The sequence below is a fragment of the Bactrocera dorsalis genome, chromosome 2 (assembly GCF_023373825.1).
Source record: "Bactrocera dorsalis isolate Fly_Bdor chromosome 2, ASM2337382v1, whole genome shotgun sequence".
Classification (NCBI taxonomy): Eukaryota; Metazoa; Arthropoda; class Insecta; order Diptera; family Tephritidae; genus Bactrocera; species Bactrocera dorsalis.
Genome location: NC_064304.1, coordinates 3,880,501 through 3,907,681, shown reverse-complemented (window position 1 = coordinate 3,907,681; position 27,181 = coordinate 3,880,501). Strand labels below are relative to the sequence as shown.

The 27,181-nt window shown below is 34.9% G+C and overlaps 2 protein-coding genes across 10 annotated transcripts in view; both read left to right on the top strand.

The window, feature by feature from the left end:
* Positions 1-27,181, top strand: part of LOC105226800 (cubilin) — a 97,865-nt gene that overhangs the window by 22,089 nt on the left and 48,595 nt on the right. The gene's annotated exons all lie outside the window — the stretch shown is intronic.
* LOC109579576 (uncharacterized) lies at positions 289-27,009 on the top strand. The gene is made up of 2 exons (XM_019990489.3): positions 289-1,262; positions 23,575-27,009. Exon 2 carries the CDS (start codon positions 24,196-24,198, stop codon positions 24,304-24,306), a length of 111 nt encoding a protein of 36 aa, XP_019846048.1. The 5' UTR covers positions 289-1,262; positions 23,575-24,195; the 3' UTR covers positions 24,307-27,009.

Below are 27,181 nucleotides of genomic sequence, written 5' to 3'. Positions count from 1 at the left end.
ACCAAGAAGTTGTGATTTAACACCATTACACTTCTTTTTGTGGGGTTATTTGATCCATCGAGTAAACCAGATTCTCTTCAAGCTTCAGGAGTCAATATAGAATGTGCTTTTCATGACATACGGCTTGATTTAGTGGAAAAAGTACTCGATAATTAGGTTCATTAAATTCGTTCTATTCAGAACATAATTGTATCGATTGTACTTCACAATAAATAAAAAAGCAGTTAACCTTTCTTTTTGTTTATCTTACTCTTCCCGAATGAAACATGTTAATGCTTTTTGTTTTTGAAGAATATTTAAACGCTGAACTTCTTTACTTTTGCTGTATTACAGAAATGCTCTTTAAACTTAAAAAATAATGCAACTTGAATTCTAAATTTTCTACTGGGTACTTTGAAATACACACATAACCGAACAACTGTGCTGATAACTGCTTCATGCTCTTTTATCGAAGAATTCCGCTGACAGGCGCTTTCACTTGCTTTGCACGTTTCCGAAGCACACTCTCCATACACAAACACACATATGTATGTATGTACGTATTCCTCCCTCACTTTGGTTGGTGGTGAGCGACTGGAAAGCATGAAAGCAATTTACTGCGCTGGTGTTTGGCCAAAGGCATTTTGGCTATCTCAATTCGTTTTTCCTTTGGACCTGTCAGTCGATTCGTGTCGGCCGTGCACAACAGTTGCTTATAAGCCATAACGAAAAATTAAACACTAGCAATCGCCCGAAACTTATCGCCGAAAGGAATCGTGCGCGCGCGCATTCAAATCACTTATTTTCAACACAAAAGTAGCAGTTCTTTCTTGCCAACACCGCCGCCGCCGCCACCGACGCTTTCGCAGCTAAGCACTTTTGTTCGCGTGAAGTCTATCGTGCTATTGAACGAACGCTTTTCTTTCAGTTCACAACAACAATATCAGCGTTAAGTGGATACTTAACTGCCAAATAGCATCTTCTACTCGCTTCACTTTTTTCTTTTCCACTGTGCTTTCGCTTTGTTTTGCATACCGCGACTTCCCTCTGTCTCTACGGTGAATTTGTTTTGGAATACTTTCGATAACATCGCCTTCGCCGTTGCACTTGCCGTACTTCGCACTTCTCGCAGCACGGCGCCTTCGTTGATTGCATCGCGTTAATTGTGCATTCGATTTGTTTTGTTTGCTGATCTTCCGGCCGCTTCGCTTCGCGTGAATTTGCGTCTAGTAATTGTGAGGAAAATTGTGCAGAAATAAAAGAGACTCTGGCCATAAAATACGGTGCATACCGAACACTGTTTATTTACTCTCTATTTTGAATTTGTGCAAAATATTTATTTTCAATATTTACACATATATCAACAAATTCAGTACATTTTGTGTTTATGTGCTTTTCATTTTACTGTGTGAAAGATTGCAGTGCCTCCTCGACAGCTGTAAAATATTCAAATGGCAAAAAGTGGATGCTAATAAAAAAGTCATAATCTTTAAGGTGCAAGACATATTTACATAGCGGTCTTTCAGTCTTAAAATTTTTTATAGACAGGCTCAATGAATGTTGTTAGTCATTTCAGCTGTTTTGTTTTTTATTATGAGAAAAGGTTACATGGATTTCCTCGGGCAACCTTTTTTCAACAGATTTTTCCTTATATAAAAAATGTAATGTCTCGCCCATTGCGACGCTATTTCCGATGACCCCTTGGAAAAAGGATGCGCCCGTTGGCAGGATAACTTCCTACAGGATCATCTAAAGTAAAAAAAAAACACGTATTTTAGTTAAAATCTTATCTTGAAACTTGGACGAAGGAAAGCAAAAAATGAAAATCTGATTTTTGGCAAACATTTTTATAAAAAAATTAAAATTTTAGTTAAAATTTCGCGAATTTTTTTTTTTTTCAAATCGTAATATCGAAAAAAATCCTTCGTTCATGTTTTTAAGAATTGTATCTCAAAGACCTGTGTAAGATTTCGTGAAGATCGGTTGAGTAGTTCTCGAAAAATCTTGCCAACGGACTTCAAAAACGCCATTCCGAGAAAAACGTGGTTAAAGACGGCTATATCTCCGAAACTATTATTCGGATCAACGTGAAAGGATAATATTCTAAATATGTTGTAGAATTTAGTAAGATAATAAAAATGTTTTTTTTTTTTAATTCGTAAACCCATGTAACCCCTTAAGAAGCGTTGTGTAGGAATTTTAAAATTTGAGAAGCACTTTGTGGGGATTATGGTAAAATTCTTGCGTTTATAAGCTAATTATACCAGAAAAAAATTTGTAGAATTACAAAAATATGTTTAGAACATCATTAGAGGTTCCCGTAATTTTAAATTGCTCATTAGTTTATTATTGTGGCGAGCTATTGACATAAAGAGAAACTGATGTGCAAAGCGATATTTATACAAAACTTCTAATTACCTTTCTAAATAATTATGCATAATATGTTAGTCATAAAAATCACAGCACTATATAAACGAAAGATATGTTTATACATACATATGTATTTCAGGCATAACGATCGTTTCCACTTAAAAGTTTTTTAATGTTTGTCAGTCCTGTATTTGTTAATTATAATTTGCTGAATTTTCTGTTCAAAGTGGTTATAATGCTGATAAAGTCAGATAAAAAGACTTGAGCTAATTTATTTTTGAAGTGATTTTTTCATTAAAAAATACCTAAATTTCTGAAAGGATTTTGAAATACCCTTTTCCTTGCCGGATTAGAGTGATTTTAAATAATTCTTTCGTAGACTTCTAAATAGAAAATATTTTATTCACAATTTCATCTTACTGCTTTTTAGAGTTCGTTAGCAAAATTCGTAATTTAAAGGATTTTTGAAATCACATAAAACATTGCAAAAACTGTCAAAAACCTTAAATTGCGAAATTACGAATCACAAGATCATTTAAAATCGCGAACATTCGTTTAGGCATTAAAATAATTCACTGAATTTTTTTAATTTCATTTAATTTAATTGAGATATATATGATGTATATATATATTCATATATAATTCTTATCTAAATAACTTCGAAATTCCGGCAATTAAGGAGAATTGTTCTTCATGTCTTTCGATAGAGTTAATATACATTGAGACAAAAAATACACTTATGCCAACGATTTTTCCAGTCCTCGAAACATTTTTCATATTTAGGGATTACCTTTAAGTGCGCGGGGCGGCAAGTTTAGTTTGGGGAACAAGAAAAAATCACATGGAGCCAAATCTGGTTTTAAATTCGGTAGCAATCGTTCTAATTTTGAAACGACGAGTCGAGCAGGAATGCGTTTCATACCCAAAATATCCACCAGAATCAATCGAACTGATTTGCGAAAGATGTCGAGCACTTTTGCCATCTCTCTAATGCTTGTCTGACGGTTTCAAGCACCATATCTTTCACTTTTTTGGAGTTTCATCAGTTGCAGAGGTCAAAAGTCGTCCAGAACGAGGCATGTCTTCAAGGATCTCTCGACGGTCTTTGTTAGCTCTTTACCCCTCGTAGGCTCGTGGTTTAGATAAAATTAAATCACCATAAGCCTCTTCTTAAATTCGCAAGGATTCCGCACACGAATTTTGGTTAGAAATACAAAATTTGAGACAAATTTTTTGTTCGATATTTTTATCCATTTTAAAAATCGCAACGCACTACTGGGGAGTACCGATTTAAGCAACTGCTGTAAATGACGGTTTTCTAAAATATCATTTACCAGGAGACCTTAATTAAAATTTCTTTTTACTTTTTTTGTCACGATGTATTTAAATTTCTCAGACCATATTAAGGGAAGCCTGCGAAAATGAGTTAAGTTATGCGCAGATATGGAGTTATTTCCGATTTAATATTGTTAAAACCTCCTATGTATTTTAAAGGTATTATTTTTGGGTAATTGTTTTTGCCTTTGAAAATTTTTTCTTGTTAAACGTGTCATACATTATATTTATATTATTTCGTAAGGTGTCGAGTACAAGTTGAGGCGGCGACTTCAGAGAAGAGTTTAGAAAAAAAAAATCGATCTTACTATAGAATTGTGTATGTATAATACTTGTAACATATTATTCTCTCTTTGGTATACAGTTGTACTTTATAGTACATTTACAATTCTTGTTGTAGTGTTTTTGAATGGAATGCTATATTTAAAAAAACTTGATTTTGAAACTTTGTATTATTATTTAAACAAAATTGGATCGAAATTATCATATTGGTTCCAATTTAACAAATGCGGTGGATATATAATAGTAGTGAGTAAATTTTCATCATTTCCTTGCTCTTTATAAGTGAGGCTGTTTTACCTAATCACAGTTGAGCGATCTTAAATATTAATCAATTAATGTTTTTTTTTTTTGCTACAACAAAACCGAATAAAATGCATTAGTATTCTACCACTCCTTCTAAATACACATTCTTGTAGTTATTATATAATACATTACTTTCCTGCTGTCTGACAACGTTCTTTTTTCAATTTTGGTTTGGGAAATACACTTTTTTTTTGACTATAGTAATTCTATCATTCACTTTGTATACCATAAGAGCCAACTAATTGCTCAGTCATGAAATCCCTCATAACTCGGCAACTACACTCAATTATTGCCAGGCTGATGTAAGACAGAAACGAGCTTCCGATCGCATGCCATCAATATTTGATGATTCTATTTCTACGATTTTTGCGGACAAATCCACACAGAAATTGCACAAGTGGCCAAAGGATGGTAGCTGAAGCACAGCAGCGCAAATGTGTTTGTCTACCATAAATACTTATGTGTACCAGTCGTATGTGTGTGTGTATGGGTGTTCATAAGCTTACTGCACATTGCTGTCAATTTATTTTAATGCATTTATGACAACCGACACTGATGCTGTATTACCTAATATTGGTGCTTGAGAGCCACCCACTCCACTGTCAACCTGCCGCAAATCACGGACATGCTCACAAACGTTAGATAAAGAAACATATGTACAGTATATACTTATGGAGCGAATGTAAGAAACTCAACGCACATTAGAATTGTAAGACTGTGGTCATACATATATAGATATATATATATGTATATGTATATTTGTATATAGCATTTTTATGGCATAGTCTATAGACACTTATATGTTTTGTTTCAATTATTTAATAGAAAAATTAATGTTTGGCTGGGCACGATTTCAGGGAGACATACTGACGAAGTGCGCATAAAGCAAATTCGCATGCTACTTGTTTGCATTTATATACATGCAATTGTAGAGGCATAACATATGCGATTTGTTTGTAACATCCATTTGCCATTCAAGTATTTACCCAAAACACTTATTCTAACAGCTTAGGGGTTTTTCTACATTGATTGCCATTGAGGAAGCCACAAGGCGTGTGGAGAAGTACTATACACATTTATGTACTTTAATACCCAGACACATATGCGCAAAGTACGGCCCTGCACTTGGCTTGCGTGTGTTTGTGTGTGGTTGCTTGTTCGCGCAAAGCCCCTTCGAAGGTAATTGTGTAGTCTTGCTGGTACTCGATACGTCTTTTATTTCGCTTCGTTACAGCTGCGTCCTTTGTAGGCGCAAAGGACATGTTCATTACTATAATACGATTATGTATGTAGAAATGCCAAGCGATATAAGCGAAAACAAGCGAGAGCTGTTAACAACGCGTGAAAAATTGTCTTGTGAAGCACACGCTTCATTTCATTGCAGTGCGTTCTCATTTCGATAGCTAATACCGATGCGGTCAATGGAGGGACTAAAACAACGGTAACCTTGAGAGCTTGGCTTGACATTTGCGTGAAATGCAAATTTTATATGATTTCTATTTTATTATGTTTACATAATTCTATGCAAATACGCACTCTTGTGCATACATATAAGCATGTTCAAGTGTACTCTTCTATGCTGAGCCCGCCTGCGCCAGTGTTCAATCGCTCAACGTCAAAAAATGTCCGAAATATGAATATTTCCTATTTGCATATGCATTTTGTGCATACTGATTACGCATTTGCTGGTGCTGGTGTGCGATTTTCGCCAGCGCCAGAGGTCAGTTGGGATTTAGTTGTGAGTATTGGCCGATGTGAGTGGATTCAAGTGGTAAAAGTCAACGAAGCTTGAGCATCATATTTATATTATTCTAGTTGTGCAGTTTTGGAGTTTTGCATATTGCTTTGCCAATATTTCATATTAATATTTCACAGTTCAGTGTGCACAAAAGAGTGCATAGGGTAGTCTTCCAATGACGGATTGATTAATTACTGAAAAAGGGCTGGCTTTTCATATTTTATTGTTTTTGCTGTTTTCTTCCAAATCGTAAATCGTCAAAATGAGAAGAAAACTTTGTTTCTCTATATTCCCTCTTTTCCTATTGTTTTTTTCTTTTTCTTGGATTATAAATTCAACTCGATTTAAAAATATGTAAACTGTTAAAAACTATTTAAAGCTCGATAAATCAATAACTAAATGCGCCAGAGATATTAAATTTTACCCTCGAGATAATAAGAGAATTTAAAGGAGCCTATAGCCTAGGCATATCTCTCAGGGCCTGTTCGAGCGATTTCAATCAAATTCGGTACACAACATTTTTGAACATTCTTATATTTAAATCAAGAACAAATTAGGATAAGAGGATACATTTTGACGAATAAGGTCTTTATAGTACTCCACCTTGTGATCGAATATTTGCACCTATAGTTGACTTTTTACCGCAAAATCAGTCAATCTACGAGATATATAATTGAAATTCAGGTATAATCTTTTCCTGACAATGATATGTGTGTATGTTTGTAGCCCCTTTGTACTTAATGCAACGATTTCTGAACGTCCAGGTGACTTTATACCGCATATATCGGCCAACGTGTGAGTTATATCTGTGAAAATGAGAGATCGTGTTTACTAATAAGAGTGTATATTTGGGCTTAAAATAAGTAAAATTGGGTGAAAACTTGACCTAGCGCTCTATAACAAACACATAACCGGGTGACTTTAATCCAATTGATTGGTGATGGTAGCTTAATGGAAGTCAGGGAACATTTTATTAGTATGTGGCATATTAATATATTATACAAGTATATTTTGCCAATACTACAGCAAAAATAGATAAAGTCAAGTCGATACTACCCTCAACCGCTATATACTACATACATATGTATAATGATTATCGCGTTTCTAACAAACTTTTTGTCGAATTTGTCGGTCATTGTATGTGTTATATATATACAAATATATGTATACAAATTAACTCTTGCTTACTTGCTTTATATATAACAACCATTTTTCATTATAAAATTCTAATAATGACAATACTAAATCGAAAGCGTGCAAAGTCAACTGTTAATACAAAATTTGCAATGAAAAATTGACAATTAATTATCCATATATTTTCCTTTCTGTCTTCCCGTTCATATATAAAATACTTTTTGGTAACGTTTGGCGATTTTTCTGTTTAAAAATTGCATCTACAATGAAACATTATTGTATCCATATCAGAATATTTTGTTAATTTTATGATAAAATTTTGTTATAAAATAAAATATTTTGAGTTGCTTTCCACTACCCTGCTATTGCATTTATGAGCATATGTATTGGTTATTCGCATATACTCGTATATTGAAAGTATGTATGTATGATCTATTATATTTGTCACATTAGCGATTTCGCAGAATATTTTGATTAAAATTCCAACTTAATGGATAACGAATTCTTCCAAACGTATAGAACAAGCTAATATAGAAAGGTAAAATCAAAAGATAATTGTTTGCTATTAAATTATTAATTACTTATTAGAATCCAATATATGGAGACAAGTGCTGTGAAAAGGTTGCTCATACGCACCGACGAACTGTGTGTGTACATGCAAGTTACGGTTTGGGAATAATAGTTTGTTTTTAAATAAATTAGTGCATTAAATTTCTTTATTTTTGTCTTATTATTTTATATTGTTATTATTCATGGTGATTTTTGCAAAATCATTTATTTATTTTACAGTAATATTGGGTAATTATTAATTTATTATGAAAATTAGCTTTGCAACAAAGTATTTGATTGCTTAGCATATAATTATTGTAACTAAAGAAAAAATTTGTAAAATATAATATTCTTCTTAATTGGCGTAGACACCGCTTACGCGATTATAGGAGGATGGAGTCATGTGTAGAAGTTCACGCAAGTGAGGAAAGTTCTCTGATCGCCATTCACTTGGAAGTGGCCAGAAACGATTCTTTTACATATGACTCAAGCAGCTCACGACTTCCGGTCTTTGACCAAGTATCCTCTGGGTAGCCTAAGAACATCCGTTTAAAGGCGAGCTTAAATGAGAAGGCGAAACATCCCCTGCATAGGGTTGCGCGCTGGGTTTGGGACCCGCCACGTAAAAAACCCCCCCGATGAAAAAGCGTAAAATATAATATTACACTTTAATTTTTTAGAACTTAAGTTGTGTTAGCTATAATATCAGGCTATAATTACTATTTTACGTTAATGAAAAGGAAATACATTAGCCACAGCTTAGTCAAGTTTTTATATGAATTGTAGATCTTTTTAAAACATTAAAACACTTTCAAAGCTATTTAACTGAATGCATTGTTTTTTAAGTGACTATACGCAATTTCAGACAAAACTTGTCTATTATGGATAAAATAATAAAAAGTGGAAAATTCTTCTTACTGTCTTATTTATGTAATAATTGCCACTTAGAATCACTTATACTTTGTAATGAGTTTTCTGATAGATGCAGAAATGACAAAGAAAAGTTTATTGTTCAAAATATTATGCAAAAATTGTAAATGCGTTCATTTGTTCACGATTGACAATGGAACTGGATGACAAAGTGCTGCGGATATTTTTTCTTTAACTAAATGCTTTGGTTAGAAATATGTGAAATCAGATTAGTAATGGCACTGAGAGTTTTTTATATATCCATATAAATGCACATAACAGTAACCACATTTAAAAAACTTAGTAAAAATGATTCATTTTTTTCAAACCGCTTAAACTAAAACAATCCAAATATCTTTTGTAGATATATGATTGCTTAGAAATCCTCTGATATATAAACAATATACAACATACAATATATAAAAAACAGATATATAGTTAAAAAGAAATTACTCCCTTCATTGTGTGCTCTTCTTACCATAAAAGGCATATAAGCACACTTCAAGTGAAATTACGTGCGTTATATAAGTGGATTTTTGCTAAAGAAATATGTGCTCGGGTTGCCGGCGCCCTTTCATTGCAGGCATTTTGCCAACCAAAGCGAAATGGAGAAATAACCAAAGTACGTGTTAAAAATTTCAAATATTTTAATATCATGAAATGATAAAGAGCACAATTTGGAGGCACTTTGAAGCGAGTGCGGCGCTGTAATACCTGCTCGGTGTCAATCTGTGTGACGTGTTTAAAAAACATAAATTTGTTCTTGCTGAATATGGGCTTAGGGAGCCATTAAGCGCGCTTTAAAAATCGAATATATTATTTATGAGAATATCATACCCAGCCTGCTCATTGCATGATTATGGTGTTACCGAGTGGACACCACTGATGCCAACAAATCAGTTGTCAAAAGCACAGAGATCATCACTCAAAAGCGGCAATCAAGCCACCATCGCTTACGGCACGCTCAAGTGCAGTTAATAAATGGCTTACACAAACATGTATATAAATATTACCATATAAGAATTTTTGTGTCACAGTTGCGTGAGGGAAGGCGCTTCACAATTTTTTGCATTCTTCTCCAGTTTATTATTATCCAACTATTTTGATAATTTATTAGGTCGCTTGGCGAGGGTTTCTCATAAAACTTTTGACTCTCCTCACACTTGTGCCTTTTGATGCATGACTTGGATACGCACTAACACAGGTGCAGCAGCAAAATTAACTCAAAACCCCTAATTACAGTTTAGTGTACATTTTTCATTGCTTTGGCTTTCGCTTTTATGAACACGTGATTGTTTCACTTTTGCTGGTTTATGCTTATAGGGGAAACTTCCGGAAATAAACCACGCTTGCAAATCCACACATCGAAGCATTTAGGCACACATATACAGTTTGTTACTAAATTATATATTTTATGAATTTATTTTTGCGTTTGCAGGCTTCATAAATGACCTTAACCTCAATTGCCGCACCACGTATCCGCCATTGTTTTAAAATTTTTTGCGGCAGTTTTGTTAATATTTTATAACTGCATTTTAATAACATGCATTCATTTATTTTATGTTATTTATACATGTTAAACGTGGATGTTATATTTTTTGGTGTAGAGTTGCAGGTGATTATATCACAACAATAATGTTTCTTTAAATTAAACACATAAGTGAAAATCAAAATATTAAAAATAGTGTAAAATAAAGTTTTTGAGACCTTTTTGATTTTATCCCATATTCGCATTAGTTTATGGCCTAATAATGAAAATAGGCATATTTATCAACGAAAATGTTTTTTTTTTGTTTTTTTCGTTGGATTTGGCTCGTCTTGGAAGACCCACACGGTCGATTGCTGTTTTGTTTCGGGCTCATACGCATAGATCCATGATTCGTCACCTGTGACGATCTTATAAACGTCTTTTGAAGCACCGCGATCGTATTTTTCCAGCATTTTACACCAAACCACACGAGCCTTTTTTTTAGCGATTGTCAAATTGTGCGGGATCCAACGAGAACAAACCTTTTTTGCGGCCAGGTGTTCATGCAATTTCGAATGTATGCTGGTGGGAGAACTACATAGGCATGCCTCTATCTGAAGGTATGTTACATGACGGTCTTGCTTTATCAGTTCACGTACGGAATCGATGTTTTCTGGAAGAACGGCTGTTTTTGGACGACCTTCACGGAATTCGTCTTTGAGCGAGCGTCAGCCACGATTGAATTCGTTGTACCAGTTTTCCACAGTGCTATAGGATGGTGCTTCATAGCCATACAAAGATTTTAGTTCATCGATGCACTCTTGTGATAATCCACGTCGAAAGTTGTGAAAAATGATCGCACGAAAATGTTCACGAGTTAATTCCATTTTTTGGCCGAGATGAATTTTTTAATTCTCTGTAAATAAAACAATTCACGATTAAATGACAAAACGTTCTGAGTGATGTTATGCTAAAAAATGTCAAACTTTCCAATGGAAATGTCAGATTGCACCTGGCAACACTTAGTGTTGCCTAGTCCAGAAATATATTTAGCAGCCTATGTAACTAGCGAATGACACGCGTAATGTTTTTCTCCCAGAGCTTAGAAACTGAATTGTCCGCAAAGACATTAAACTTTACATATTCCTACACCAAAATGTCTAACGGTGTTATATCACACGATCTTCGTAGCCAATCGTACTACCCAAAACGTGAAATTATCTGCTCATCGAAATTTTTCCTCAAGAAATCCATTGAGTGACGAGATGTGTTGGAAGTGGCATCTTGTGGAAACCATATCTCGCCGAGATCAAAAGCTGCAATTTCAGGTATCAAATAGTCGGTTATCTTGGCGCGATAACGTTCGCTATTGACGGTTACGTTCTCACCGGTATTATTTTTGAAGAAATATGTACGGATGATTCAACCGGCCACAAACCACACCAAACCGTTGTTTTTTCTGGATGAAATGGCTGTTCTTAGATCTGTTCAGGGTGGTCTTGTGCCAAATGTGGCAATTTTGCTTGTTTACATACCCATTGAGTCAGAAATGTGGCTCGAAAACGTCGGATTTTCTTGGAACTTTTCAAGAGCCCCTAAAGTGAAGCGATGTAGTTTGGGAAGGTTGAGTTGCTTCAGTTCTTACACAGGCTGTATTTTGTACACTCTCAGTTAAAATCTTAACGTAAAATGCGCCAAGTCGTTCCATTCGTCAGTCCGAGTTGCTGCGAACGGTCTTCGTGTACACTCTCAGCTATGGCTGGTATATTTTCTTCACTACGTGCGGGACGTGATCTATTCGGTCGCATATTATCGAATGATGAATGCTGGGTTTCAAGATGGGTGATAGTGTTGCGAATAGGCCGATTATGTTGACCATAAGTAAAGCGAAGCGCGAGAAACATATTTTTTTCAGAACGTAAATTTTCGTAACAAAATTGAACGATTTGTAAACGAAATGCCAAGCAATACTGAACAAATATGTAGTTATATCTATATAAGTCAGAAATACGATAAACCAGAAGTGTTGGATTTTATATATCAAAAATATTATGCTCTGAAGTATTTATACAACTAAAACGACTGGTGTCTGAAGTCTTTGTTGACCAGCTCGTTGTTAAAGAATTGTTACTTCCATTTTACGATACTTTATTTGCCATAAATATAAATACATTCGCCAAATCTTCCACACATACCTCATTTACTAGCATGTTAATATCAATTAAAACTAAAAACAATTCGCAGAAGTAGGGTTTGAGAAATTTCGCAATAATATGCATAAATAAAATTGCAAACTTCCAAAAGAAACTTTTGTATTCGAGTACACCACTTCGGTTTCTGTGAATGGAATAAGCAAACTTTTTGGCATTGAGGGCAACTAACGGGGTGCTGCAAACAGGAGAAGAATTTATGGTCAAACAAAGTTTTGATATTGCCAAAAGTTAAACTTCCAAGCAAGGGAAAATGTGAAAAAGAAGAGACCAAATCGATAAATAGCATGTGCTATGGTATTTGAAGGATATTCGAAAGGCGCCAAGAGGCAATTAAACACAAGTAATAAGTACAGGGTAGGCCATTTAAAGTTGACCCATTTGTTTCTAAAAAAAAAAGAACAAAAGAAAACAATGTTTTTTGTTCATTTCAAAAATAATTAATTTAGGTCCAAGGGGATTTGTTTCAGCTAATATTTAAAAATTAGATCGCGTAAATGGGCACCTTTAGCTTTGACAGCTAAATGCACTCTTTTTTCGACATTTTCCATGACTTTGGCCAATGTTTCGGATGATATGGCGGCTGTTTCACGTCGAATGTTGGCTTTCAGTTGAGCTAAGGTCTTTGGATTATTAGCGTATACCTTGGATTTCAAATAACCCCACAAATAAAAGTCTGGTGGCGTCAAATCTGGTGATCTCGGTGGCCAGTCAACATCACCATTTTTCGATATCAATCGCCCGGGGAAAAATGGTCGCAATAAATTGATTGTTGGTCGAGCTGTATGGCATGTAGCCCCGTCCTGTTGAAACCAGAAGTTATCCATGTCATTTTCGCGAATAATGGGTATCACAAAATCCGTTATCATGGCTCGATAACGCTCACCATTGACTGTTGTCGTGGCTCCATCATCGTCTTCGAAAAAATACGGTCCGATGATCATATTCGCGCAAACACCGCACCAAACTGTTACTTTTTGGTCGTAAAGAGGCTGTTCTTCAATTAATTGAGGATTTTCGGTGGCATAAAATCGGCAATTTTGCTTGTTTACGCCTCCATTCAACGAGAAATGTGCCTCGTCTGACATGATGAGTTTTCGCCAAAAGTCAAGTTCGTTTTCAGCCATTTCGATGGCCCATTTGCCAAAATTAAGGCGTCGCGGATAATCAGCTGGGTTTAGTTTTTGTGCCATTTGAATTTTATATGGAAACATCTTCAAATCTTTATGAATTATGCGTCGGAGAGTGGTGCGAGAGATGTCTAATTCCTGAGAGCGGCGATAACTCGATGTCGATGGAGTCTCCTCAATACTGGCTCGTACAGCTTCGATATTTTCATCAGAACGTCTTGTGCGTTGTCTGGATGCATGACTGGCATTACTGAGATTACCGGTGTTCACAAATTTTGCGTATAAAGACTTAATTGTGTTCTTAACTGGAGCACTTTTCACTTTATTTTTTTTGCGAAACGCACGTTGAGTTAACACAATTGAAAAGTTATTTTGAATATAAAGCTGAACAATTTCAGCGCGTTCTTTTGGAGTGTACTGTTCCATGGTATAAATTGTCTTCGAATGACGCTTCTAACGCGGTATGACATTAGCCGATTTGTCAGCGCTGTTAAAAGTTACAACGTTGCCAGATGGGTCAACGTTAAATGGCCGACCCTGTATTTAGCGCTTTAATAATTAAGTTCAGCTCTTACTAACTTCAGTAAAAGGATGTATTTCAGTTCATACTTCCCACATACCAAAAGCTCCTGCTGTTAACTTGATGGCCCACAGCAAAATATTTGCACCGAATTTGACTTATTGCATCAGCAATCTCTGCAGATGCCGTTGAGATGACAGTGCAGTAACGGCAGCAGCACTGTCATTCTTATTTATCAATAACATTGACCGCTGGCATACGCTTGCATCATGAACTTGAACGCAAAAGCTGTCTTCACCCACCATTTCAGTGGAATTTGATTAGCCATCTGCTTATTCTAAATTGATTTTGCTGCAAATTCATTCATTTTATTGTCTTAAAAACAATTATCTGCGTAGATCTGAGTGCTTTCACCATATATTTCCTCTTTTATTGAGTTTTATAGAGCATATTGCTTAGTACTGACAAAGCTTTGAAGTTTCTAATGTAAATATTTACGTAAAATAAATATTTTCCAATTCTTTTCCCACATTTTTCCAAGTCGCACGCTTTGCTTAGTTCATTGAAGAGAAGCGCGCAAAATATTTTTATAATAATACACAAATTTTAATGTGCTAAATATATTTTCAATGACTGAACTGAAGCGTTTAGATTTTAGACAACTCGTTTGATGTTCGTTGAGTTCAAAACGTTTGATTTTTTTACCATAAACGTACATGATTTGCATATCTACTACATATGTATATATTCATTACGAAAGAATCCATCAAAAAAGTATTTGTATTAGTTTTATTAAAGAACACACTTTTACTTACTCAATTGCATGTTCTTCAACAAAACCTCTGCATCGGCACTCGTCATTAGACTTTACAGATGCTTAACATTTTCAAATACACGTGTATAACAGTGCACCTAAGTGTGCATGTTTATCTGTTGAAAATTTCTGAAATCACAGAAGCAGTTGTTTACATTTGTGTTATGCATCAGCAAAACCTAGCCACATTCATCCATACATGCATAGACTAATGTTTAAATTTTCAAGCGTTTGTGAAAGTTTTAAAAATTCGCAATTGTTCATTATTCATGCATGCGCTGGCATTATTATTAAAAGTCATTTCGGCTTATCTGTTGAAATGCCAGAAAATCAAATGTTGACTTTGATACAGTTGAAGTAAATTAAATTGCAAGCAATGAATTAAATTGCAAATACGCAATTCTGATTTTTTCTGTGCAAAGAAGTTCGGCTAAAGCATATTGTTGAAAGAACAATGAATTACATGTGTACAAAATTCTTTGCACTGACTGTGTTTGTATTTGAAATATTGCCTGCAGTGCGCTGAGCGTAGAAGTGTGGCGAATAGAACAAACAACTTGTGTAAATACAATAGACTATCGTGATCAAGAGACAAAGAATATAAACCATAATAATCATATATTTAAAAATTCTTATAAGCGAGCGGTTAGTTGCGAATCAATTAATTTAATATTTGTTCAAAATCAAATTCGAATATTAAATTGATCGAATTTTCAGAACTTTTTTAGGTCTGAAAATGTGTGCTGTTTTTAGCAAAAGCATTGTATTCTTCATCGAAAAAAGATGTAATGAAAATATATTTAGTTATACCTTAAGATCTCTGTCCAAAATCATATACTACTGATAACAATGACGAAGTAAAATTTAGATTATCCCGCTTTCAGATTATTCGAGACATATTTTTTAAGAGGGCTCTGTTACTACAAGTATTATAAAAAAATTAATTTCCTTTCTCTGGTACATCGATAATTTCATATTTAACTAAGAATAAAGTCATAATAAGGTTTTTGGTACAAGTTTATTCTTACAAAGGTGATAATTGATATCAAGAAGAAAACGTACTTATATATTATTTATTGTAATCCTCATGAAGTTTGTAGCTTAAAATTTAAGCGTTTATTAAAATATACGCCTTTTGGCAGCATTTTATTTTTAGTACGGCATTTTTAGACATAGACATACATACATAGGTATTTACTTTATCTTAACTTGAAGACGAACATATATCTAATATGGTTATAATTGTGTAAAAAATAATAATTCTGCTTGAAATATATTTTAGTTCCGACACAAAGCCCCATCTATTGTATGTAAACTGTTACTTATTTAAGAATCCAAAAAAAAAACATCAAGTGCTGGCCAGAAATAAAATGTTTAGGCAAATAGTACTTTGCCTTAAATAATTGCTGTAAAATTAATATGGCAAAAAATTATTCAAGTGCTGCATTTTCACGCCCCTCTAAGCCTTGACACTAACAGCAGAAGCGGCGGGCTGCCAGCAGCGTGAGATTCGCAGTTAACTGTTCTCACCTCTGTCACACGGTCACTATTTTAGCAATTCTCTTTTTCACCGTTGGATTTTTTCACCTGCATTTACGAAATTTTTGAAAATCTATTTCTGAAAGGCGTGGTGATAATAGCAGGTGCAGCTGCCGCAGCTGTGGCCGTCATCTGTTGCCCTAGACGTTGTGAGCGCCGTCGCATTTTAAATGTTGCGTATACGCCACGGCTTGCGATAAAATAGCATACCCGCCTCAGTTGAGCTGCACGTTGCTGGCTGTGACGTTACAATCCACAAACTCGTGCATACATATAACTAACGAGGCATGGCATTGCCGTAGCATCATTTCTTGTCTAAGTTTTTCGCTCTTGTTTTCACCTGCCAGCAGCATTTTCATTCAAGGTGCGACTAAACAAGTGCAATTATTTTAATGCACATTTGACTTTTGACATTGTGCTTGGCAAGCGGAAAGTTGTTCGCTGCAAATGATTTTTGCTTGCAGTTTCCTCTTTTATGGTGTCTACAAGGGTGAGGTTAGCAAAGAGGCTGCTTGGGGTATATGTAGTATTTAAATTACTTTGAGAGAAATACTCTTGCATAAGTTCTCTTCAAGAGATCTAACGAATTCCACTGAATCTGGGAAAATTTATCATTTATGCTATTGTGGTGGCACCACTACGGGTTTTAGTCAACCGCCTTCAGAACAGTTAAAGAGAGCACGGATTTACAGAAATGTGAAATTAAAGATACTGGTGAGTTAGTTTAAAGGTTAGACACAACTTTGGAGGAGTCTTTAGTAATTTTTAGAAGATCAGTTGAGCAAACGCTATTAATTTAAAGCATATAAATATGTCGAATTTAGAGCGGTGAAAGCTTTAAACTACAACCATTCGTACCCTAACTTTGAAGGGGAGGGAAAACAGTTGTTCGGAAGTAGTACAGAACGATTCATTAGTATTAAGAAACACCGCATACTGAGTCCCTGCTACTTTTCCAATATTTTCTTCTATCCAGTGAAACTCTGGTATGTGTCACGCTAATTTTAACTAAATCAAGCTAAGAAAAGCGTGTCAAAACGCACGTGCTTGCCACACACCCCTAACCATTGACCTAAATTGTGTTTTTCGTTGTTTAATTATTTTATTGTGTGAGTACGCACGAAAGAATTGAATTGTAGGCCAACAAAATTAACACTTTACACGATTTTGGCAGCCATTATTAATTAAAGAAATACAAAGTAAATTTAAAAACAAGTAAGGAAGGGCTAAGTTCGGGTGTCACCGAACATTTTATACTCTCGCATGATGAAGTGATAATCGAGATTTCGTTATCCGTCATTTACATATTTTTTTATTTTGCTGTAAAATTAATTAGAATTAAATTCTGAGAGATTTACCGATATTTTCGGTGAAAAATTAGTTTAGGTTAGGTTAGGCACTGAGTTCTTCGTGTTCGATATCAGGGACCTTGAAAAGTTATAGTCCGATGACGACAATTTTTCCGCAAGGGATACCTCAGCTCAAATACCGTATTTGTGTAAAGTTTTATTCCGCTATAATCATTGGTTCCTAATATATATATTATACAGAGAAGGCATCAGATGGAATTCAAAAAAGGGTTATATTGGAAGAAGGCGTGGTTGTGAACCAATTTCACCCATATCTCGCACATGTCATCAGGGTGTTTAGAAAATATTATATACCGAATTTCATTGAAATCGGTAGAGTAGTTCCTGAGATATGGTTTTTGGTCCATAAGTGGCGACGCCACGCCCATTTTCAATTTAAAAAAAAAGCCTGGGTGCAGCTTCCTCCTGACATTTCTTCCGTAAAATTTTGTGTTTCTGACGTTTTTTGTTAGTCGGTTAACGCACTTTTAGTGATTTTCAACATAACCTTTGTATGGGAGGTGGGCGTGGTTATTATCCGATTTCTTCTATTTTTGAACTGTATATGGAAATGCCTGAAGGAAACTATAGAGTTTGGTTGACATAGCTATAGTAGTTTCCGAGATATGTACAAAAAACTTAATAGGGGGCGGGGCCACGCCCACTTTTCCAAAATTTTCCAAAAACAATTACATCCAAATATGTCCCTCCCTAATGCGATCCTTTGTGCCAAATTCCACTTTAATATCTTTATTTATGGCTTAGTTATGTCACTTTATAGGTTTTTGGTTTCCGCCTTTTTGCGGGCGTGGCAGTAGGCCGATTTTGCCCATCTTCGAACTTAACCTTCTTATGGAGCCAAGAAATACGTATACCAAGTTTCATCATGATATCTCAATTTTTACTCAAGTTACAGCTTGCAAGGACATACGGACGGACGGACAGACAGACATCCGGATTTCAACTCTAATCGTCGCCCTGATCACTTTGGTATATATAACCCTATATCTGACTCTTTTAGTCTTAGGACTTACAAACAACCGTTATGTGAACAAAACTACAATACTCTCCTTAGCAACTTTGTTGCGAGAGTATAACTAGTTCTTTATTAGGTACCAAATATTGTACAAAATTTAATGTATTTAATTTCGCAGTTATTCAATACAAAAAATGATAGAATATTTACCAACTATTTCAAATATTAATATCATGACACAACCGTAAAACAAAATATGCGCAAATATCAAAAGGGCTTTTCCTCAATTTGCGGAAGTTGTGTTTACGCATTTTCATTATTTTTATGAAAATATTGATTTGGATGGCAGTGGCACGCTAAGCAAGTATATACGTACCACGTTGCGTGCGAATTATGATTAAGTTGTTTCAACCAGCTGTTTGGGAGGCACATTAACGCCTATATTATGGCGAGAAAGTAAGGTGCCAATAATAGAGGGCAGCACTCGCACGAAGTGCTAAGAAATTAAGTTTTGCTTCATTATATAGAACTACACATATATATATCGTATATATTAATAACATAACATTGAAATTATCCCTAAGAAATATATGTCACAAAGAAGCTATTTTTGGATTAAGAAAACTTAAGAAATCAGGAGTGAGTACTTTTGTGAAATACTAAAGACACAAGTGAAAATGTTTATAGATTATATTTGTTTAAAAATAATTCATATAAATTATTCATTATATATTTCATTAAATTCCGTCTTTAATCTCAACTTATTAAGTAATAAGAGAAATTATTATAATTTACAAGATATCCTACCATGAATTAGAATCACTCAGATGATATTAACCTGAAAATAACTTAGGAAAGTTCTACTATTAAAATGGTTGAATTTTTTTGCCCTTCAATTATTGTATCGCTTTTGTCTTTGCCTTGAGTGCTGCAGTTAAGATGAGTAACTAATATTTAATGGCAAGTAAAATAAATAAACAATTCTAAATTTTTAATAGGTTAGGTTAAGTTAGATAGCTGATCTAGAGAGATCGCACATGGGCTAGAACTCTTGTGTTCGAACTTATGTATAAATTAGCTAAACGCTTAGCAGCCAATATAAATTTGCAGAGGCGTTTAATTTCCATTCTCGTTGGTTCGGTTGGATTCCACTGCTGCAAAAATAATAACATTCCCAGCCTTAGGGCAATGGCCTGATAAAAGTCCCACAACTAAGGAGATCATCAGCTATCTAGTAGTAGAACACAAGGGTTTAGGGAAGCACCGACTCGCTCCCATTCTACTGATAGCAGTTTTAAGGTGCCCTTCCTTGCTAGCTCATCAGCTTTATAATTTCCTACGATTTCGCTGGGGCTTGGTACCCATACCAGTCTTATCACAAAGGCGCTCTTTGCTATAGATAGCGAGGTTAGGCACTCTTTGACCAACCCTGAACGCACTGTTAATGATTTCAAGGTTAGTATCGCCTCATTGCCCCTCTCCTCCAAAGTCTTCTTCCCATCCACAATTCCCTCGCCGGTATATAGACAGAGAAGAATCCCCCGGAGTTCGGTTTGGCGACTTTCTGTGAGAGACCCCACCTTTTGCCAAAGGCTCCTCTGCAGCAGTATGAGTCCCCTTTCAATGAAGTTTTTGCTCCCTCTTCAATGAAAGTTTCCTATCCAGGATGAGCCGTAGATATTTCACCGTATTCACCGGTTGTCTCCCATTTTCTGCAGAGGTGCCACCGTAAATAGTTATAGTAACAAAACTGCATCGTCCTAGCAGCATATCTTGGGGTTGTTTTTTCATTTTTTATTGGAAAACTAAATATTGGTCACAAGTATTCAGTAAGTGGAGCAGATTCCTCTTCTTTAATCTGCATTGATATCACTAGATCTAATAACGTACATTTGCGTTTATGTGTCTTAAAAAAATTAAGAAATCAGGAGTGAGTGCTTTTTATGGTGCTATGGTGATGCTTGTATTCTTATTTGTAACATATAATACAAGTGTACATTTGTATAAAATTTGTATGTCATTCGCGCAAGTTTGTGTCCTTGTGCTTGCACATGGTTATGATACATCCATATTTATCTATGTGAATAAGTTAGCAGAAATGCGACATACCGCTGTGTGGAGAAATATGGAAATAAAAAGCTCTGATTTATATTGTAGACAAATAAAGCGATGAAAAGTATTTTCCAGTAAAAGATTACGACTGTGAGCGCCAATATATGATCTTCGGATCTATCGGTCATTTAAAATTTTACGACTGTTGGTAAAGTTCTTTGTGTATGCAAATATTACCACAATGAGGGAAAGATTAAAGATTAAATGGAACTTTACACTATTTCAGAAATAATTTAATCAAATAAAAATAATATTTGAGTCATGCTTTTGTAAATGCTTAACTCCAAAATGGAAATTAGCCTAGAGAATTAAAGGAAAAATGTTGTTCATCAAATGATTTTTCTAGATTTCGTCTTAGGGGATGGGTTGCAATTCATCACTTAAAATTGTTTAATAGTATTTAAATACCCACATACACTATTATGCTAGAAAGCCAAATACAAATAAGCCAACACTCCCAATGGAGTGTGAATAATACGCTACTACCCAAAATCGTATTAAATCATTTGCGCTTCATTAAACCGTGGCATTGTCTTGCTCACATTGAGCATAACTCTTTCCCACCCAAATAGCCAATTGAATTCACAAATCACGCCAATTGCTTCTCACAGCCGACTACAATGCCTCTGTGTTCGTGGTTGATAACTGTTTCATTATGCATTGGCATGAAAATTACCGAGATTTGTAACAAAATACCAAAATATTCGCATTGAAGAGTTAATCGGCCGGCAAATGCTCTCGCTTCGATTTTGTGTTTAGCTGGGCAACAATTCAAAATTTGGGTGGGCAAAATTTAATTAATACGGCATGGTGATGTCTTCATGTAAATGACTTCAATTGAAAACACAAATTACACACATATTTACATGCCACACAACACATGACTCCTTCGCCACAATAAATCAACAATAGCATGAACGATTGTCAAGAGGGCTTTTGCCAGTAACTACAACTTGAGCACTTATCGCTTTTCCCACAGCTTATAAGCAAGTCTATATTATATACGTGTTTATATATATGTATTGTGAGTGGGTTTACTCTCCAAATCCTTTGGTTGCCCTTACGATGTTAAGCATTTTGTGGTAAATATTTGTGTGTTGTATTTGTATTGAGGCCACCTTGTGGATTGTAACGGTCAGAGCCTTGTTTCGCACTCCCGCCCACATATCAGTATTTATGTATATGTGTGCGTGCCACATGCGTGCGATATCTAAAGTGTTGACAACAAAATATGAGTGTAGGGCTAAGGTTATCTGTCTGTTGTTGGTCACACTCTGTGCCAAGTTGCGTGTTGGCTTAGGGAGTATTTGTGGGTGTTTGAAGCGCACCGTGACTTGAGTACACATAAAGAACGAAAATGACATCGTAGCTGTTTTGACCATATTTCACTGTCCTTCTGTCTTACTGCCTTGCTGCCTTGGTGTCTTGAGTGTTCTGCTGATGCGCTCGACTTCAAACGCAGCCCAACACTTCCACCGCCGCAGTGTGTCACACCATGTCGCCTGCGTGCATTTGTCGTTTACAGCATTTATGACAAATTGGGCTGATTGTCATGGCTTAGGGCGTTTAAGTCTTATCAAAGTGCTTGTATGGTGTTGAAAACTGAGCAAATATTTACTTAATGTACTTTTTATGTAAAGCCAAAATGATATTGGATACACAGTTGTAGTCTCAAAGATATGAAAAATTATTTTATTTTTTTTGGAAGAACAAAAATTATATTTTTGGAATAATATGCCATTACACATTGTGAACCGGAAATTGTAAATAAGACGCAAAATATTTAATTGTTCATCAACATTTATTTTGTCGCCTTCAAAGTAATCCCCACCAGATCTAATACACATATGTTCAGTCCTCGAAACACTTTTCATAAGCATTTTTGGGATGGTCTTCAGCTCCTTCAGCGAACTTTGTTTCATCATTTCGATCTACTGAAAATGGGCTCCACCGAGCGGCAATTTTAGTTTGGGGAACAAGAAAAATTCACACGGAGCCAAATCTGGTGAATACAATGGTTGATCGATGGCGTTCATTGCATTTTTGGATTTAAATTCAGTCACAATTGTGGCTTGCAATGGTGCATTATCATCGTGTAAAATCCATGAATTTTTCCACAATTCTAGCCATTTTTGACGGATGTTCTCATGCAAACGCTTCAATACGGCTATATAAAACTCCATATGGACCGTCTGTCTCTCCAGCACAAATTCATGATGCACCAAAATCATTCGAACGGACTCTTGCCATCTCTTTAACACTTGCCTGACAATTCATTGAGAATGAGAAATGTCTTCAACGATCTCTCGATCATCTTTGTAACACTCGCAGACTTGTGTTTTCGTGACTAAGTTACTTTCAGTTTGATAAAAAAGCTTTTTTGGAATAAGCATTGTTCTAAAACCGTCTAACATACATTTGTAGAACTTCTTTTTCTATCCAGCCTTATATAAATGGTTCAAAACCATTTTTAGCACATTGTTTAGCTCCTAGGCAATCGCAATTTTTATTATTTCATCGATATTTTCGATGATTGGTCTTCCAGAGGGTGGTGTCTCCTTTGCATCAAACTAGAACTTATAAAATTTATAAAATAGTAACAAATGTTAGCAAATATACGGCTTAATGTGGTAATCTTATTATTCATTTTTTCTTTGTTTCTCGAATAACGTAATCCGAGTTAGAGAAGGGCACGTACAGACGAATGTGTGTGTAATTTATGCGCCGCAGTGATTGTATCTTGGTAAAAAGTATTTCCTTTAAGAGAAAGAAATTCCTCGCATTCCACACGCCATTTGAATATTTTACGCCCAAATTGCTTAAAAAATATAGTAATTTTCACATTCCTCTGTCACAGACCAAAGCCACAAAAATTACAAATTAATTTATGCAAAGCTTGTGGAGCAAAATTTTCTTGGTTTGCACAAATTGTCGGAAATAATATAGAAACAAAGACATAAAGAATTGCCTAAGTCAACTAGTGCTTCGGTGAAAACAAACAAAATCCACTAATTAAAACGAAAACAACAAAAAAGAACAATTAATTTTAATGACGACTTGCCACAACTGAGATTTGCTTAATGTGATTACGTTTGTTGCGTTCACCTGCAGTGAAAAGGAACTTCCACAAATAAAACCACCAACAACAAATACCACTACTTAATATTACTACCGGAAAAAGCAAAAAGAAAGCTGACAACTTGATACACGCGAGCACCTAAAGTACGACATTCGCGACACAACAAAACGACGCTATTCACAGCGAGCAAAAGCTACACCAAAGTACATGCTGAATTGTTCTGGTGAAAAATAGCGTCGATAACAAAAGTGTGACCAAAGTGCGGCAATCCACGACGCTGCTGATTTATTAACTGCTTTGAGCTACTTGCGGTGCTTTGTACAATCTTTTGTAAGCGTCTTAGCGCTCATAAGCCATAATTCGTCTTTTTCAATAATTCTTTTGCTGCGCAACAGTTTTATGAGTAATAGCGCCATGGTTGCGGTCGCCATTTGTTGCATACTGGTCCTGCTGGCCGTCTTCATTGTGATCATCATAGTCGTTGGTCAGACGATGGGTGAGCCCAAGTGAGATAAGCTTCAACTGGGACCCGGAAACTTCCCAGATGGATAACAAAGGCACTCGACGAATTGTTAGTTGTTACCGAATATCAAATATCCACTGCGAATACTGGCCAGAGCCCAGCCTCACACATTCACATTGCTAAATTTCATGAGAATCACCATCGATGACCGACGAGTGCCATTGATGATGGCCCCCTTTGGCAGGCAGCGCCGTAAGCAACAACATCACTTACAACGATTTTCTAAAACACATTTCGTAAACCAAGTGTCATGCGGCGTAGCAAGCAAACTATCTGCATCATGTGCCACTTTACGCCGCGTCACCGGCTTCATTCGTATACCATCGGACCCAACGTCAGAACAAAAATTGGCTGTGATGTGAAACTAAAGAGACATATGTATGAAATTTACTCATAGACAAATTTGAAACTAAAAAATTCCAAAAAAAAAAATTGAAAAATATTAAAATCGGCAAAAAATTGAGTGTGCAAAAATATTTCAAGTCAATCACAACTACAACAACAACACGTTATAACAATAATTATGAATAACCAGACATTTTAGGCAAATTTAATGCAAGAAAAAAATACAAGCGCGTTAAATGTGAAATATACATATTTATATTAGTAAACTAAATTAAAGTCAAGTAGTGTTTTTGATAATGGTGTTAGAATTTCGATGTTTTTAAAGAACAAACCAATCACACAAACCATAAATACTCCTTTTAGTATCTAGATATGTAAACAAAGGCATGCATTTTTCTAAGTCAAAAATGCAAAAACAACCATAAATGGAGCAGCAGCCAAAAACTCTCTCTGCATTATGCCTCCCAGAACTCAAGAAGAAGTAGAGAGGACCATATGAAATCAAAGTTGTCGCAAAGCTAAAACATTCTGAGGAATAACTGGCGTTCCCCAACGAGTAACTATATCGAAGAGCACGAGAGAAAATTGAAGAAATGTATGGGCGATTGTGGAACGACCAAGTCCAGGGACTGGGAGGTAAACAAACAATAAAAGTGGGCAGCGTTTACTATAAGCGAACGCGCAAAAAATAAATAAAAATAGAAACACAGCAGCTGCAGCTCAACTATAACTCAAACCGCAAACTGAATTTTAATGTCCTGTAAGAAACTCCATTAGAAATTTATTTTTACAACAATAGTCATCCAGAAATGGTAACCACAATCTACGTAAATAAAACAAAGTGATGGGTTTAATAAATACCAATTTTTTTCAAACTTTAAACTTTTAACCTAAAGTAAATATTCTTGAATAGTTGAAAAGCCAAATCATATCATTTGAAACGATGAATTTCCCCACTCAGCATTCAACTAAAAATGCCAAAATACAGATTCCTCACTATTATAGTGTATGTCATGAGCTCCCTTAAATAAATGACAGTATTATAAAAGCTCTCCATAAGAAACAAAAAATAACAATAAATAAAAAAAAACCTTTCATTGAAGTGGCAGGCGAAATTCAGAAAGTAAAATAAATAAATACATAAAGTGAAAAATAAATACAATTTTTATAATAATTTTTATATGCTTTCAAAAGTTCATAAGATATATAAAACACACACAACAATAGTTAAAGTGAAACAAACCAACAACTGTGCAGCAGAACAAGCCAAATAGTGTTAAGTGATTATACCATATAACGTACAAAACCAATTAATAACAGTAAATAGTTCCAGGTTAATGAATTAACAGACAATTCAGTGTTTTCATATGTATACAAATAATGTTCGTCGTTTAACCGTTGACTAATACACCATGTCGTATACGTAACGCATACAGTTAGTGTATTATTATATAAAATATATATGTATATGGTATGTGTTTACTGTAGTTTTTCTACAACAAATCTGTAAATAACAAAATAATAAGTGAATAAAATAACAGTAAATCAATAAGAGAAATATTGTGAGACATTTTCGAGTTTATTGAAAATATGTTGACTATCCCAAAGAGCTCAAAACTTTTTAACCCAAACAACTACCACTAACTTAAACGAACAAGTTTAAATGATATTATACACACATATATTTTATAAATGTCAAATTAAAGTAAAAGTAAATAAGAACATAGTTTTAGCAGTAAATGGATGATTTGGAACAAAACATGTCTACCAACAGTATATAACAGTAATAAACACTATGATAAAATTCTAAATTAACGCATATAAGCAGAACGCTTGAAAGAAAAAGGCCAGAGAATGAGCAACTATGAGGAGCGATTGCAAGGAAAGGAATAACAAAGCAAATACAAATAATAATTTTATTAAAAAAGTAAAACCAAATGTAACTAGAAATATTTTTAAAAAGAAAACTAACGATCTTGTCATTTTACATCTACTTATATAAGTGTATGTATGTAAATACATATTTTCCAGACTAAATTTGTCAACTGTGTGAAATGTATGTAGTTGAATACAAATTTGAGAAATGTTTAATATATATGTGAAAATGTAACTTAATGGAAAGACCCCGTTATGTCCAAGTAGTGATGTGAGCATTATATACATAACCTAAAGTAACAAATCATAAATCTCTTAACGCCAAATTATTGCTTGGAGATAGTAAAAATTGGCTCAAAAACGTATGTGTGCAATGAAATCAATACTTTATGGATTAAAACATAAATTAAATCGCGCTTAAATATAATTTCAATTATTTATGGAAATCTCGCAAATACATTAACCGACGATCGCAATTCACAAAGTGTAAGACGTAAAAAAAGGTAAGTATCGCTAGTACTAGCAACTTAAGGATTTTCTCGTTTATTTAATGGTTTATTTTAGCATAATGAAGTGACCAAAACCAATTATGTATTTAATATTCAAAAATATACGAAATAATAGTCTGACCATCAACTTTAA

Excerpts from the sequence above, each read along its gene's own strand:
- LOC109579576 (XM_019990489.3), top strand. The coding sequence starts at position 24,196 with ATGAGTAATAGCGCCATGGTTGCGGTCGCCATTTGTTGCATACTGGTC.